At 38.8% G+C, this 17,864-nt stretch overlaps 1 protein-coding gene across 1 annotated transcript in view; it reads left to right on the plus strand.

Annotated features, from left to right (window-relative positions):
* COL6A3 (collagen type VI alpha 3 chain) overlaps positions 1–17,864 on the plus strand; it is a 171,005-nt gene that overhangs the window by 137,981 nt on the left and 15,160 nt on the right. The window contains exons 40-44 of the mRNA XM_089672429.1: positions 376–464; positions 3,350–3,640; positions 5,664–5,879; positions 8,837–9,007; positions 14,100–14,150. Of these exons, the coding sequence (XP_089528555.1) occupies positions 376–464; positions 3,350–3,640; positions 5,664–5,879; positions 8,837–9,007; positions 14,100–14,150 (818 nt within the window). The remainder of the gene's footprint in view (positions 1–375; positions 465–3,349; positions 3,641–5,663; positions 5,880–8,836; positions 9,008–14,099; positions 14,151–17,864) is intronic.

Genomic DNA, 17,864 nt, shown 5'->3' on the forward strand with positions numbered 1-17,864 from the left:
GTCAATAAATCAGTTCTGTTTGCAAGGGAAGAAAATGCTACAGTTGGCTTCACATGCCTTCTGAAGACCTAATAGGAAGCCAGCTAAAGGAGCACATATATGGCAGGCTGAGAAAGCTGTTGCTAATTGCAAGGTAGTTGCTTAGTGCTCATCCTGCAACAGAAAGTGTTGTTACTGGCTGGATTTCCAAACAAGGAACTTTGTAACAGATACACAAAAAATGTTTATATGAAGAAAACTGTATGCAGTGAGGCACAATGGCAAACATACTTATATAGTAAATGATTTTGGATTTACATCTTGTATCACCTTAATTGATACTATCCTGAGGGATGTCATATCCTGAAGTCACTTCTCTTACATTCTGAATTGTAGGACTGAAGGTGCTCTAGTACCTGATGAAATTTTGTCCAGTGAAAAACCTGAGGTCATAACAGTACGGACAAGCATTAACACCCTTACAGGTAACTACTGTGCTCATGTTTCTTGTTATGTGTATCACAATGTTTTTTTTAATTCTTCCCAAAAGATTTGTTTCCCCAAAACTATATACAGTGGGGATCGAACGTTTGGGCACCCCAGCTAAAAATTTGTATTAATGTGCATAAAGAAGCCAAGGAAAGATGGAAAAATCTCCAAAAGGCATCACATTACAGACTAGACATTCTTATAATATGTCAACAAAAGTTAGATTTTATTTCCATCATTTACACTTTCAAAATAACAGAAAACAAAAAAATGGCGTCTGCAAAAGTTTGGGCACCCTGCAGAATTTATAGCATGCACTGCCCCCTTTGCAAAGCTGAGACCTGCCAGTGTCATGGATTGTTCTCAATCATCGTCTGGGAAGACCAGTTTATGTCAATCTCAAAGGTTTTAAATGCCCAGACTCATCTGACCTTGCCCCAACAATCAGCACCATGGGCTCTTCTAAGCAGTTGTCTAGAAAACTGAAACTGAAAATAGTTGACGCTCACAAAGCTGGAGAAGGCTATAAAAAGATAGCAAAGCGTTTTCAGATGTCAATATCCTCTGTTCGGAATGTAATTAAGAAATGGCAATCATCAGGAACAGTGGAAGTTAAAGCAAGATCTGGAAGACCAAGAAAAATATCAGACAGAACAGCTCGCAAGATTGTGAGAAAAACAATTCAAAACCCACGTTTGGCTGCACGATCCCTCCAGAAAGATCTGGCAGACACTGGAGTTGTGGTACACTATTCCACTATAAAGAGATACTTGTACAAATATGGTCTTCATGGAAGAGTCATCAGAAGAAAACCTCTTCTACGTCCTCACCACAAAAATCATCGTTTGAACTTTGCAAATGAACATATAGACAAGCTTGATGCATTTTGGAAACAAGTTCTGTGGACCGATGAGGTTAAAATTGAACTTTTTGCCTGGAATGAGCAAAGGTACGTTTGGAGAAGAAGGGGCACAGAATTTAATGAAAAGAACCTCTGTCCGACTGTTAAGCATGGGGTTGGATCAATCATGCTTTGGGGTTGTGTTGCAACCAGTGGCACAGGGAACATCTCACGAGTAGAAGGAAAAATGGATTCAATAAAATTTCAGCAAAATTTGGATGGTAACTTGATGCCATCTGTGAAAAAGCTGAAGTTAAAGAGAGGATGGCTTCTACAAATGGATAATGATCCTAAACACACCTCGAAATCCACGGGGGATTACATCAAGAGGCGTAAACTGAAGGTTTTGCCATGGCCTTCACAATCTCCTGACCTCAACATAATTGAAAATCTATGGATAGACCTTAAAAGAGCAGTGCGTGACAGACAGCCCAGAAATCTCAAAGAACTGGAAGACTTTTGTAAGGAAGAATGGGCAAAGATACCTCAAACAAGAATTGAAAGACTCTTGGCTGGCTACAAAAAGTGTTTACAAGCTGTGATACTTGCCAAAGGGGGCAGTACAAGATATTAACTCTGCAGGGTGCCCAAACTTTTGCAGATGCCATTTTTTTGTTTTCTGTTATTTTGAAAGTGTAAATGATGGAAATAAAATCTAACTTTTGTTGACATATTATAAGAATGTCTAATCTGTAATTTGATGCCTTTTGGAGATTTTTCCATCTTTCCTTGGCTTCTTTATGCACATTAATACAAATTTTTAGCTGGGGTGCCCAAACTTTCGATTCCCACTGTATATATATATATATATATATACACACCCCAAGTACCATCATTTTTTTGTTAGCCTTTGATGGATTTAGAAAGAATTATAAAACTATCAACCTTTTTAAGGTTTTTATCCTTGTCTCTTCTCCATTTATGTCTTGATTTACTAGAGGCAAATAGGCTGTTCATTTTGCAAGGGAAGTTGCATTTTGCAATGGAATTTTCCTCAGAGCTCAGTGAATGTGGTGAAATGTAACTTTGCATTGAATGCCCAATCACATGCAAGGAAAATAACAAAAAACTTCTGATGGAAGTCAGCAGAGCTTCATCTCATCTTCCTTAAGATCTTGGGAAACTTCCCCTGAGTACTGCAACTTCCCAGTCTATTTGCCTTTAGTAAGTCAACCACACAGACTACAATGAGAACTCCTGAACAGGGTGTGAAAAGGTTTTAAAGCCTATGAAGTTCTTACTGCTTCCTTTCACTTCACTAACTTGGGACACCCTTTGCATGAAGGTGTAATCTATTGTAAGTTGTGTCTGCATATTTTTTGTGACTTATGAACAGCAAGTGAAGGGAGAACTCCGGACAGTAATAAAATCAGAGGTTATAATCCTTTCCCACTCTGTTGAAAACTACAATAAAATAATGATTTTCTCTTAATGAGATAAGTTCACCGTGTAACAAAAAATAATAAATGCACATTTTTTGCAGGTAAAAAAATGTTCATTTATTATTTTTGTCTGCAGGAGCCTGTAAAGCATTGTACTAGCAATCATCAGATCGCTGTTGCCATGCAGGTCTCCTGCAGATTTGTCAGTATATCTGCTTGCCCATACAGGATGTACGAGCAAGCAGATATACTGACAGGAAGAATGAATGAACTACCATGGTGCTCCACAGCATCATGGTAGTTCATTGAGGACTACACGCCAACAGCTGCTAGGGCTGTGGACTGTGAATGAGTGATGAGGCTAGGTGGGCAAAGCCCCCCATGGTCGTGTTTTTAAAAAATTTGGCAGCTAGCTAGGGGGAGATAATCTCCCACTAGCTGTCAAACCAGGGATCTGGAAGCCGGTCTGATCATAACATATTACACCCTGAATATGGGTGTAACATGTATCACGTTACAAAAGGTGAACTTATCCTTTAGGAATCATCACTACTGGGACTATTTTGCTGATGGGTAATATTGCTACTTTTCCTTCAAGATATCACCTTAACTCCAGAAACCACAACAATGCAGAGGACCGAACTTCAAGTGTATGACGTAACAGAGAACAGTGTACGTCTGAGCTGGGCCAGTTCTGATTCCTTGAAACCAAACATCTATGAGCTCAGCGTCATATCTTTAGCAGACCAGAGTCTCGTTCTTAAGGAGAATGTAACAGGCACTGAAAAACTCATTGAAGGACTGGCAAGTGGACAAATGTACCAAGTCACCATTACTGGGCAGCACAAAAGCCTTGGCCTAGTCACGTACCAAGCAAGGTTCGCTACTAGTAAGTGTCTGTATTCTTACATCTTGGTATTTGTGGAATTACGTAATAGACAGAACATCTGAATATAATAAAGATTGTTAAATCAGTAGTGAAACAGAACATAGAATGAGGTTTTAAGCAGGATGACTCAGCAAATTAAAACTTTAACCTATGATAAATAGTTTTAAAGTGTGTGCAAATGTAGTAATTCCCCCACTTTTAGATTTAGTTTTACAGTAGAAAAGGTTTTGACAACTGTTTTCTCATATACTTAGTTTCCCTTATAACCACTGTATAGCTGTATGCATGTTTTCAATTAAATTTGCATATGTGTGCACTAGGGCCAGATGTTAGGCTGACTTTTGGCTGCTTAAGACCAGATATGGCTTTTAAAAGTATGCTGCCATGAAATGATAGTGCTGGGGAGGGTTTTCCCTACCCTTATTAGAGACTACAAGAAAATTGTATTTTCAGGAAAATTGAACCAATAAAGTGATTCTAAAGTCTCAAGGTTTTTACCTTCATGCATTCTATGCATGAAGGTAAAAAACGTTCTATGTTTAGCATCCCCCAACCCCCCATAATTCTCACCTAAGCCCCCTCTTGATCCAGCGATGTGCACTGGAGTCTCAGCAATCCCAGAACTCCCTCTTCTCATTGGCTGAGACAGAAGTGGGAGCCATTGGCTCCCACTGCTGTCAATCACAACCAGTGAGCCAATGAAAAAGAGAGGGGGCGGGTCCGTGTGTGCACACAGCAGGTAAGTATAGGCATGTTTGTTATTTTTTCATAAAAAAAAATATAAACCTTTAGAACCACTTTAAATATCTTATGATGCTGCTAATCTGGTCTTAAACAAGGCACCCAAGGTTGAAACCTCATCCATCTATCCATTAGTTCAGCCCTGTATTTCCTTTTTAACTTTCCTTTAAAGCCCATCTACAGACACAAATTAAACCCTTTAGAGAGAGTTCAGATGTCCAGTAGGGCTGGGCTGAAAACCTTGCTTGGGCTTACAGAGCAGCAAAGGCAGTATTGAGCTATACAGGAAGTTAGGAGCTCACTGGATTTCTGTCAGGATTGCCAGGTATTTATGTATTTGCAGCATTTTAAAAATGGAAAATGTGCATGTATTGCAGAGATTTACAGTTCTACACTCATCCCTAAACTCCAGTCTGGCTACTCTCACCGCTCCAGTGCTGTCCCAACTGCAGTGCTGCTCCTCTCCCTTCCTGGTCTGAAAGGAGACACTGAGATGCAGCAGGAGCCATAGACTCCTGCTGCTGCCAGTCAAACTCCTGTGAGGAGGGAGCAGAGTTGTGGCTTACCAGTGCTGTTTGTGTCTTTGGACACACATGCCCCATCTTGGAAGCAAGCATGCATGGGTGCCCCCTTAGCCTTAGGAGGCACTCGGATGATGGAGAAGCAGGCAGCACCAGTGGCAGACTGCCAAAGAGGAAGTAAAGGACTGACTATACAATATCTATGTAAAACATCTTTTTTATTACGGGAAGGAAGAGGATAAAAAGCTGCACTCCAGAAAAAATAGCGCAGGTGAAAAAGGAATTAAAATGGCTTCAACCCAACTCATCCCAGGCCACTCCACCAATGTGCTTTGCCCAACCCACAGGGTTTAGTCATAGGGGGTCTTTTCTGGTTTTCCTGGAATGTGGCATTTTATCTTCTTCCTACAATCAATGGGAGTCACTGGAGCATTATAGCTTTGCTTGGAACAGCGCCCAAGGTTTTAGGTGTATTGTTTATTTTTAATGATCGTATTTTAACAGAGGTTTATGATCTTATTTTAACGCACGAAAACAAATTATGCTTTAATATCACTTTAACCCACAGGTTTTATGCTTCTGTTCTAGAATCACAACAGGAACATTTTAGAGGAAATTCAAACTGACACAATGAAATAATATCTTTCAATCGATTTGCAGCAAAATAACATATAAAAATGAAAAATAAGATTTTTTAATAAAAATAGAATTTTATGTGACACTCACAGCATGTTTTGTTATGATTTGTGTCTTCTCTATAGATAAATCTCAATCCAAACCTGAGGTTGTGGTGCCAGAAGCTATTGTGCCAGAAGTTGCATTGCCAGAGGTTATAGTGCCAGAGGTTGTGGTGCCAGAGGTTGTGGTGCCAGAGGTTGTAGTGCCAGAGGTTGTAATGCCAGAGGTTGTGGTGCCAGAGCTTGTGATGAGCTCTGACACAGCAGTGACCACAGAACCACTAAACAGTCCTGAAATAGGTAAGTGTGGGGGTAAAGGCTGAAAAACAGTATGAATTTGGGAGCTAGGCTTGTCATATGATAAGAAATTAGTGAAGAAAGAAAGAAAGAAAGAAAGAAGACCTCAGGGCCCAACTAATAGCCTAATGGAACATACTGTATAATGTTGTAATATTGGTATTGAAGGCATGAAGCTGATTTGATCTATGAAGTATGAGGCTACAGAGTAATTTTAAGTTGGAAAATATAAAATGTTTTTATTGTCTTAGAGAAAGGAACTTGCTTTTGTCAAGAAGATTGGTATTAAGACTAAAGTTAAACATAATGGTAACAAGAATAGAAGGTTTTAATGCCAAGAGATAAGCACCAATAGATTTTGGTGCTTAACTATGAGTTTTCAGCACCAATAGTTTTGGTACGTAAGTTAAATGCTAGGAAAAGATTATGGGTAAAGTTACAATTAAGCTTAGGAGGTTCATTTTAAGTGATTGGTTAAGGCTACTGGTGATATAGGATTAAGTATTAAGATTAGCTTAAAGTATTACTACAGGCAATACTTTTTTTAGTTTCAGATAGAGTGGTTAAAGGATAGAACATTCAGGTTTTTATTGCTGTTTGTTTCCCATTACAGAGATTTGCTATCTTTAATTGCCCTGATCACCATTGTCACTGGGAATGAACGTGAGGGTAAATCCAGAATTTTGGGGTTTACCGGTTACCCTACTCTATACAGAATGAAAAAGCTTAGACTTTAGATACACTTGAGTGGTTGATTTACTAAAGGCAAATAGGCTGTTCACTTTGTAAGAGAATTGTATCTTAGCTTAGTGATTGAGATTAAGCACTGCTGACTTCCAATGATGTGCAAGTAAAAATACAGTTTTTTTCTTGCATTTGATTAGACATTCTTTGCAAAGTGCCTTTTCACCACCTTCACCAGCTAAGGGAAAATTCCTTTGCAAACTGAACACCCTTGTCACCTGTAGTAAATTAACCCCTAAGAGTCACTGTAACTGTTACAGAAAGGGTCTACGCTTTAGGTAAAGGCCTGGTTTTAGGGTTAGGTTATTTGTTAAGGCATAATATCTTATGCATAAATGAAGAGTTAAATTTAAAAAAAGAGTAACAAATTACTGGGTGAATGTCTCAAGCATTTGCTCAGCCATCACAAATAATCCCCGTAATTCCCTAATATGTTTATTTCCTGTGATTGTCAGCTCCATCAAGTGGTCATAAGGCAGTATTTTCCTGACTGAGGTATTTCAGGAAAATGCCACATTATGGCCATTAGATGGTGCTGACAATCATAACAGATGAACATATTAGACAAATTACAAGGGTTATTAGTAGTGGCTGTGCAAATACTTGAGACATTTGCACATCATTTTTTTTAATAGACCCCTAAGGGAGTTAAGTGCTAAGGGTTCTAGGGTTGAGAGGTAGGGTAAGATCGAGTGTTGGTGGGGGGGGGGGGATGTTAATTGTTAGGTTTAGGTTACAAGTCAGTGGCATGCTTTCCAACATAGAAAATCATACAGTTTTGGCTCCTTTATCTACCAAGCCAAAAGCTCATCTACAGCTATAAGATTTGTACTTGGTGCAGTTGTTAAAAATAATTGCACTGGCATTAATAACTACGGTACTTACATCATGCACTAATAGCAATTCCTAAATTGTCTGAATCCTCTATGTCTCAATGTGAACTTGCTCAAACCTCACTAAGCTTGAACGTAAACCTAACAATTACCAAAAAATGTGTTTACTTATTTATTTATTTTTGTTAAACAGTGCATGCAAATTAAATGAAAAAAATTAATTTGTTTGTTTCCATCTGAACAAATTATCAGCTTGTTCTGTATCTTACCTGGACATCCAATGTTTAACAAATCGGATGTTACGAAGATTCATAAAGGCCACTATTTATCATGATGTTTTGAGGCACTATTTTGCTGCTGTTCTATTACTTAGAAACATTTGCAATTAGGCAGATAGATTTTTACTAATCTCTAAAAATATACTCGTAGTTTTGCACTTGGCAAACTTATTGGCTTAAAAGTAGTTATATAGTCAAATGTGGATGATAATATTTATTTTTATAAATGTGGATGATAGGATTTATTTTTATAAAAAGGTATGTTATTTAGTTATAAAGTCACTTTCCGTGTCTGCTTCAACATTTGCCCAACATTGTCAATTTTATCAGCTCTTCTAATACCAATATTATATTTTAATAACACTATAAACACAGCTTGCCACAGCCAGTCATATAAATTACACATGTGCAGATGATATATATTTATGCTATTATGTATATCATGTTATAAAAGTATTTATTGGGGATAATTTACTAAAGGTATAGAAAATGTTTACTTTGCACTGTGATTGTTAAATGAGTTTAGTAAATAAAGCAAAGTTGTTGGTTTTTTTTCAGTCATTCAGTAATGTATATGAAAAATCCTGAATTTTATTTCCCTTTCATATAATTTGGGTATTAAAAGTGAACCCAGCTTTACTTTATTTACTAAACTCAGAGAACATTCACTTTGCTAAGTAAATGCTCTCTATTTCTTTAAATAATTAACCCCACCTATGTATACCACGTACCAAAATGTGCATAAAATGTGTTATTGTAAACAAATTAAGCATAAATTGGCATAAACTACTTTGATTTTACTTTATTGTTCATTACTAGGCTTGGAATTACAGCCATGGTCTAGATTTACTTGATTGCAGATTATAATATAAATGCTGAGACTAAAATACAAATAATATTGGACTTCTTTGTCAGCAAAAAATAAATGATAACACACAGAGCTCTTTTAATAGTTTGATTAATGAGAAGTCCAAAAGGTCAACATGTTTCAGTTCTCACTCAAACATTAGCGGGACAAAAGGACCATGGTCAACCTTCAGGTATGCCCAGTGTCCATCTGTTCACCTTGTAACTCTAGACACTCTTTGAAATTCCACTTTAACAGATCCTTGTGAGCTAGATCTGGACATGGGCACCCAATGCAAGGAGAATGAGGTTAAGTGGTTCTTTGACAAGACAAACAAGATTTGCACCCAGATTTGGTATGGTGGGTGTGATGGCAATGCCAATAGGTTTGACACAGAAGCTGAATGCATCAGTAGGTGTCAAAAGACATGTAAGTATCCGACCCAGGGCACTGATCTACCATTTACTCCTCTTTCAAAATAACGTTTTTAATTTCTGAAGACACTTTCTTTCCAACAGGCTTTATATCTTACAGCAACTTCAGACAATATGAAGAATTCCATCTTTTTCTTTCATTATAATCTTGTTTGTTCTGCATGAAAGCATGAAAGACATTCATCATCATAATCCATCAGCCATCTCCATCAACAGGGCAAGACATAACATTCATAGTACACCTTAAAATTGCTTTCAGGCTGAAGGCTGCACTAATTTATAGGGTAATCCATTGCTGTTTTGGGACCTTCCATCTCTGTCTGCTGAAGCATCAAGTAAACACAACTATAAAGAATATTTTGTTCCTATTTGCTGTTGGTCTAGAAATCCTAGAAAATATGAAAGCCTAATCCCAAGAGTAATGGTATACTGTATATACTGCTCCCAAAATTCATTGTCAGTTCAGATTCTTCTGATCCCAATTATCTCATAATTATTTAGAAACAGATCCATAATATATCATAGTATGATACAGTGAAATGGAATTAGAATGTATGTATATTGTTTAACTGAGGAGAATAAATAAAATCCTATAATTTAAACATGCATACAGTCATGGCCGAAATTGTTGGCACCCTTGATATTTCTCCAGGAAATCATGTATTTCTCACGAAACGTATTGCATTAACACATGTTTTGCTATACACATGTTTATTCCCTTTGTGTGTATTGGGACAAAACAAAAAAAGGGAGGAAAGAAAGCAAATTCGACATAATGTCACACAAACCTCCAAAAATGGGCTGGACAAAAGTATTGGCACCCTTTCACAACTGCGGATAAATAAGAATGTTACAAGCATGTGATGCTCCTGTAAACTCACCTGGGGCAAGTAACAGGTGTGGGCAATATAGAAATCACACCTGAAAGCAGATAAAAAGGAGAGACGTTCACTTAACCTTTGCATTGTGTGTCTGTCTGTGCCACACTAAGCATGGACAACAGAAAGAGGAGACGAGAACTGTCTGAGGACCTGAGAACCAAAATTGTGGCAAAATATCAACAATCTCAAGGTTACAAGTCCATCTCCAGAGAACTAGATTTGCCTTTGTCCACAGTGCGCAACATTATCAAGAAGTTTGCAACCCATGGCACTGTAGCTAATCTCCCTGGTCGTGGACGGATGAGGAAAATTGATGAAAGATTGCAACGCAGAATAGTCCGGATGGTGGATAAGCAGCCCCAAACATGTTCCAAAGACATTCAAGCTGTCCTGCAGGCTCAGGGAGCATCAGTGTCAGCGCGAACTATCCGTCGACATTTAAATGAAATGAAACGCTATGGCAGGAGACCCAGGAGGACCCCACTGCTGACACAGAGACATAAAAAAGCAAGACTACAGTTTGCCAAAATGTACTTGAGTAAGCCAAAAGCCTTCTGGGAAAACGTCTTGTGGACAGATGAGACCAAGATAGAGCTTTTCGGTAAAGCACATCATTCTACTGTTTACCGAAAACGGAATGAGGCCTACAAAGAACAAAACACAGTACCTACGGTAAAATATGGTGGAGGTTCAATGATGTTTTGGGGTTGTTTTGCTGCCTCTGGCACTGGGTGCCTTGACTGTGTGCAAGGCATCATGAAATCTGAGGATTACCAAAGGATTTTGGGTCGCACTGTAGGGCCCAGTGTCAGAAAGCTGGGTTTGCGTCCAAGATCCTGGGTCTTCCAGCAGGACAATGACCCCAAACATACGTCAAAAAGCACTCAGAAATGGATGGCAAAGAAGCGCTGGAGAGTTCTGAAGTGGCCAGCAATGAGCCCAGATCTAAATCCCATTGAACACCTGTGGAGAGATCTTAAAATTGCTGTTGGGAAAAGGTGTCCTTCCAATAAGAGAGACCTGGAGCTGTTTGCAAAGGAAGAGTGGTCCAAAATTCCGGGTGAGAGGTGTCAGAAGCTTATTGATGGTTATAGGAAGCGACTGATTTCAGTTATGTTTTCCAAAGGGTGTGCAACCAAATATTAAGTTAAGGGTGCCAATACTTTTGTCCAGCCCATTTTTGGGGTTTTGTGTGACATTATGTCATATTTGCTTTTCTGCCTCTGTTTTATATTTGTTCCAATACATACAAAGGGAATAAACATGTGTATAGCAAAACATGTGTTAATGCAATACCTTTTTTGTGTGAAATACTTGATTTTCAGGAAAAATATCAAGGGTGCCAACAATTTCGGCCATGACTGTATACTGTGCATGTGGTCAGTTCTAAGCAAAAATATAATGTAACTAAACAAATTGAACAGTGCCAAAGAACTTAATTAGAAGAAGAGAAATAGTAAAGCTGCTATCTCTAGGTGAGAACTCCATACCAAAAATAGAAAAATATGAGACAGCGCTAAAGCTACTAAAATGTAGAATATACTGCATGTTACACAATAAAGAAAAACATAATTCTCCTGAAGTGCAATCAAACACAGCATATCAATGAATCAATAACTTATGCAATAAAAATATTCAATAATTATAAATAAAATCTCAAAAATTCATGTGTCTAGCTCTTCAGTGCAATTGTGATTAACACAAAACAAGTCCTCCAAAAACTTGGCAGTATCCAATAAGCATCATAAAGTGTCTGGTGCTCCAGTGCAATCTTGATTAACACAAAAAAAAAAGTTTCCAATAAATATTAAGTGTCCAATGTGCTCAAATTAATATCAGAGGTGCTATCTCTTTAAATCCAAAAGCTCAGCTCCTCCACTGCAAAGCACAAGTGATCTCCACCACCATGCTCATTGAACACTTAACAGAGATAATAGATGGTTTTTCTGATCAACTAGCAAACAGTGCCTTAGATCGATTTTTTGTATGGGATATCAAGCAAACATTCCCCTCTCGTTGTCTGGTGGCAATGAGGCTCAGCACATTACCCAAAAACACAGCCATAAAACAAAGAAGAGAAAGCCTTCATTGCGTATTACTGCATACATTTATTATTAGAACGAATGTGCCCAAACAACTTACACATTCCTGTGTCACAATCGACACTTTATCACAGACAATGCAATCCCACAGTCCGGTTCCAGCCGCTCACTCCTGGATGCGAGCATGGACTCTTGCTCCATCCCTAAAGCTTCCTCTGAACAGACTTGAGTTTATTAGTTTATTTGTGACAACATATACCCTACCAAGAATGACCTATATTCCATATTTGGCCTAAAATGCTATGCCATTCTTTCTAGCTTTCCTATATAAATTGTCATATTTCATTGCAGTACTATACTTTCATATAGAATAATGGTGGCCAACTTACTTGATATAGGACCTCATCTACGTCCCCCAACATCACCAAAGGGCATAATCTTCAGTAAATGTAATGTGTTATTAAGTTGTCAGAGACTGCAGATATGCAGCAAGAGATGGTTATACTACAGAATACATTGGAGACTGGGGACATGCTTTTAGAAACAGTCATAGACTGGAAACCTGTTAAGGTGACTTTTAAGAATCACATTACAGCTGCTTTAACGTCTTGCCTACTGGGCACCTTCACCCTCTTCCTGCGCAGGCCAATTTTCAGCTTTCAGCGCTGTCGCAGTTTGAATGACTATTGCTCAGACATGCAACACTGTACCCAAACTTTTTATAATTTTTTTTAGACATAAAGCTTTCTTTTGGTGGTATTTAATCACCACTGGGTTTTTTATTTTGTGCTAAACAAACAAAAAACACTCAAACATTTTGGGAAAAAATGTTTTTCTTAGTTTCTGTTATACAATTTTGTAAATGTGTAATTTTTCTCCTTCAATGATGTGCACTGATCAGGCTGCACTGATAGACGGCACTGATAGGTGACAGTGATGGGCACTGACAAACATCACTGATGGGCACTGATATGTGGCACTGATAGGCACTGATATGTGGCACTGATAGATGGCAATGATGGGCACTGATAGGTGGCACTGATGGGACACTGATAGGCAGCACTGATTGGCACTGATAGGTGGCACTGATGGGCAGCACTGATGGGCACTAATAGACTGCACTGTTGATGAGGCACTGATAGGCGGCACTGATGGGCATTGACAGGCCTCACTGATGGGCATTGATAGGCAGCACTGATGGGCACTGTAAGGCAGCACTGATGGGCACTGGAAGGCAGCACTGATGGGGCTCCACTGATGATCAGGGCACTGTTGATCAGTGCCTTGATTATCAGTGTGGATGTCCCCTCTGAGGATTGCCACTGAACGGCTCTCCTCTCCTCACGTGCTGTCAGCATGAGAAGAGGACCGCCAATAACCGACATTTCCTGTTTACATGTGATGAGCTGTGATTGGACACAGCTGATCACATGGTAAAGAGCCTACATCATCAGCTCTTTACCACAATCAGTGATCCGCTGACGTCCTCCCAGAACAAGAGAGCTCCCTCCTGTCTGTCATTTCCCAATATGGCAGGCGGGAGGTGGTAAAAAATTAATGCTTCCATATCTGTGCTCCCTACTGTCTTGCTAAAAAGTACCTGTGACGCATTTGGTATTTCATCATCATTTCATCAAAAATCGGAGAGAAAAAACTTAAAAAAGGAAAAAAAAGGTAGTGTGAAATAAATAAACCCAATCAATCTAACCAATCATCCAATATAACAAAAATGTTTTCCTTCCCATGTAAGCCCCTAGATAAAGGAAATTAGGACAGCTGTCTTCAAGGGCACCAAAATCCACATAGTATGTGCCAAAGGGCCTCATGTGGTCCCTAGACCACAGATTGGGCACCAGAAATATAGAACCTCAGAGGCGGTTTACAACTCACAAACATACTCCATTTGCTTGTAGTAGCTAATATATCTTTGCTTCCACTTCCTAGGTTACTTATATAACAGCAAGTCTTTTGTTTTGCTTCACTAATTGCTTATTTCTTTCTAGAATAGTAGATGCAGATCATTTGTGGCCCTCATCACTTTCTGAACCTTCTTCAAGTGAATCTTCATCACAAAGGAGCTCAATCACTATTCCGTATTGCACTTTTTCCAAGTTGATTGCAAGCTTTCCGTTTAATTAAATGAAACGTATTCTCTTTTTCTTAGTGGTTGAGAAATCCATGCAGCTACCAGCGTTGGAAACAAAAACATTGGCAGGTAATTACACCAGACGCCCAGTCAGGAGACAAATGATCAGGCGCAGAAGGATTCACCCAGACAAAGCTCATCTTTATCAAAAGAGGACTTCTGTGAATTAAAGATACCTTTTGTTTTTTAAAGGCACCAGGCAACTACCACTTCAAGGTTCAACCTCTTGCACTTGTACGGGCATTTTTGGAACACTCCTAGGCATTTTAGACCTTTGGTTTAGCCCAGATTAACATGCAGTTTACCATTCCAAAGCTAAAATAATTGGGGCTTATATATGAAACGTGTTAACAAAAAAACATTTCTAGTTGCCAAAGAAACCAATCAGAAACCTTGATTCATCTTCAGCTCAGAAAGGCAATTAGAATTTAATTACTGAACATAATGAAATATTCTTGTTAGTATATTTTCATAAAGAATCCCTTTAGTGAGATATTGGGGTTGCTTTATTAAAGGAGTATAGGCTGTACACTTAGCAAAATAATATTTTCTGAGCTTAATTTTTTATATTCCCTAGTACATAATTGGGTATTCAAAGTAAATACATGTTTACATTTCTTTTTTTGCTAACATTCAGCCCTGGTTCACACTGCTGTGACTTTTCCTGTAACTTGCTGTGACATGTGACACAGAAAGTCGCGTGACAAGTCAAAACACTTTCATTTCAATGGGTGCTGTCTTAATTGCTGTAGCTCAAGTTGAAGCAACAAAATAAATAGTTCCTGCACTACTTGTCTGCGTCTTCCTTGCGACATGAAAGCCATAGACTGAAATGTTAAAAATCACAAAAGTTGCAAGGATGTTGTTTCTTTGTCTTATCTTTACGACTTTGGCTGTGACTTCAGAGGGTTCTGTACATTCAATAAAATGTGTCATACACTGTACTGTTATGATTTGCAAAAGCCAAATTTGCAAAACATCAAAGTTGCATGAAAGTCGCATTGAAGTTGCATCAAGTCACAAGAAAGGCATTGTGCAGAGTCACATGACTTTGGGGTCGCAGCAGTGTGAACCGAAACTAACTATGCAATGTGGATTTTTGTAAATGAACCATATAGTCTTGGCTGAGCTATAGGGATACAGCACTATAAAGGGAGGGGTGGTGTGAGGTAAAACATTAGTATGTAAGTTAAAACAGCTTCATAATAAAACAAAAGAGTTGTAATTTAACATTTTTCAGTTGGTAAAATAGGTTATCACTTATTTCACATGTGCTGGCTGAGTCTATTGAATGGACACTGTGAAGCTATGGCAATTCCTAATGTTATAAAGCAGGTCTTAATAGTTTTTATTTTCTTTTTCTTTCTTTTTTTTTTTTTTGGAGTGAAATGATCTGTTACACACACTGTAAATAAGTACAATACATGAAAAAACAACCATGAAGCTTTGGAGAATTATCTGCTACTTTTCTTAACATGGAGGGCAGATTTCACTATCTCTTGGAAAGATTAACTGTAAACCAATATAGTTAGGCCTACTGGGGGGTAATGGGGAATTGTTACTTCAAATTTGTTCTTCATCCCAAGAATGTATTCCCAAGTCATGGAAAATGTTTTAGTAAGCAAAGCACACATGTGAGTCCACAGCTTGTTTCTAAAATATTTCATTAAAATGATTCATGGATCTGTTTTTGCTTTTCATTTGTAATACAGTCCCAAACAGATGCAAAGTTAATAAAAAAATAAACTAAAGCACATGTGAGTGTACACTACTTGGGACACATGAACTTTTGCATGAGGGAAAAGGTAAAGACAAAGCCAACATTATGGTACAGGGAGCCCTCTGCCAATGGAATGGGCCAAGTATCAGGTGACACGCATTGTGAAATAGTGCTAATACCCAGGAAAATCTCTTCCCTTGTCCATTTTCCACTGTATTTGTTGTAGCTCTATGATGTTTTTATGGCTATCACTAAAAACAAAAACATAAAAACATTTGGTCAAACAGGGTTGGTTGGTTACTTTCTTATTATTATATTCATATTTTCTGTGTCATTTAAAAGGAAAAAAAAAATAATACAAATACATATATATATATATATATATATATATATATATATATATACTTCTCAAAGAATTAAAGGACCACTTTTTATTCACAGTATAGCATCAAGTCAATTAAACTCCTGGGATATTGAAGTAGTCAGTTAAGTAGCAGAGGGGATTTTTAATCAGTTTCAGCTGCTTTGGTGTTAATGAAATTAACAACAAGTGCACTAGATGGGCAACAATGAGATGACCCCCAAAACAGGAATGGTTTTACAGGTAGAGGCAACTGACATTTTTTCCCCTACTCATCTTTCCTGACTGTTTTTCACTAGTTTTGCATTTGGCTAGGGTCAGTGGCACTATTGGTAGCATGAGGCGATACCTGGACCCTAAAGAGGTTGCACAGGCAGTCCAACTCCTCCAGGATGGCACATCAATACGTGCCATTGCTAGGAGGTTTTCTGTGTCTCCCAGCACAGTCTCAAGAGCATGGAGGAGATACCAGGAAACAGACAGTTACTCTAGGAGAGCAGGAAAGGGCCTTAGAAGGTCCTTAACCCATCAGCAGAACCAGTATCTGCTCCTTTGTGCAAGGAGGAAAAGAATGAGCACTACAAGAGCCCTACAAAATGACCCCCAGCAGGCCACTGGTGTGAATTTTTCTGGCCGAACAATTAGCAACAGACTTTATGGGGGTGGCCTGAGGGCCCGACATCCTCTATTGGGCCCTGGGCTCACTGCCCGGCACCATAGAGCTTGATTGGCATTTGCCATTAAACACCAGAATTGGCAGGTCCACCACTGGCACCCTGTGCTTTTCACAGATGAGAGGAGATTCACCCTGAAAACGTGTGACAGACGTGACAGGGTTGGGAGAAGCTGTGGAGAACGTTATGCTGCCTGTAATATAGTTCAGCATGACCGTTTTGGTGGTGGGTCAGTGATGGTCTGGGAGGCATATCCATGGAGGGACGCACAGACCTCAACAGGCTAGACAATGGCACTCTGACTGCCATTAGGTATCGGGATAAAATCCTTGGACCCATTGTCAGATCCTACACTAGTGCAGTGGGTTCTACGTTCCTCTTGGTGCACAACAATGCCCGGCCTCATGTGGCAAGAGTATGCAGGCAGTTCCTGGAGGATGAAGGAATTGATACCATTGAATGGCCCCCATGCTCGTCTGACCTAAATCCAATAGGACACCTCTGGGATATCATATTTCGGTCCATCCGACGACGCCAGGTTGCACCTCAGATTGTCCAGGAGCTCAGTGATGCCCTGGTCTAGATCTGGGAGAAAATACCCCAGGACACCATCCGTCGTCTCATTAGAAGCATGCCCCGACATTGTCAGGCATGCATACAAGTACGTGGGGGCCATACAAGCTACTGAGTACCATTTTGAGTTGCTGCAATTACATTTTAGCAAAATGGACTAGTCTGCTGCATCATTTTTTCACTTTGATTTTCGGGATGTCTTTTAATTTAGTCTCCTGCAGGATGTTAATTTTCATTTCCATCAAACAATGGGGCATCCTTACGTTCCTAACACATTACCCAGTCCATATCAGTATAGATATCCAGCACGACATTTTTCCCCATAGAAATCTGATGTTTTTTCAAAGTGTTCCTTTAATTTTTTGAGCAATATATATATATATATATATATATATATATATACATTCATATAGATTATGACACTGATATGACAACTGGGGTTGAAGATAATACAG

The sequence above is a fragment of the Staurois parvus genome, unplaced genomic scaffold (assembly GCF_062004578.1).
Source record: "Staurois parvus isolate SC_StPar_1 unplaced genomic scaffold, SC_StPar_1.0 ptg000011l, whole genome shotgun sequence".
In the NCBI taxonomy this organism is placed as follows: Eukaryota; Metazoa; Chordata; class Amphibia; order Anura; family Ranidae; genus Staurois; species Staurois parvus.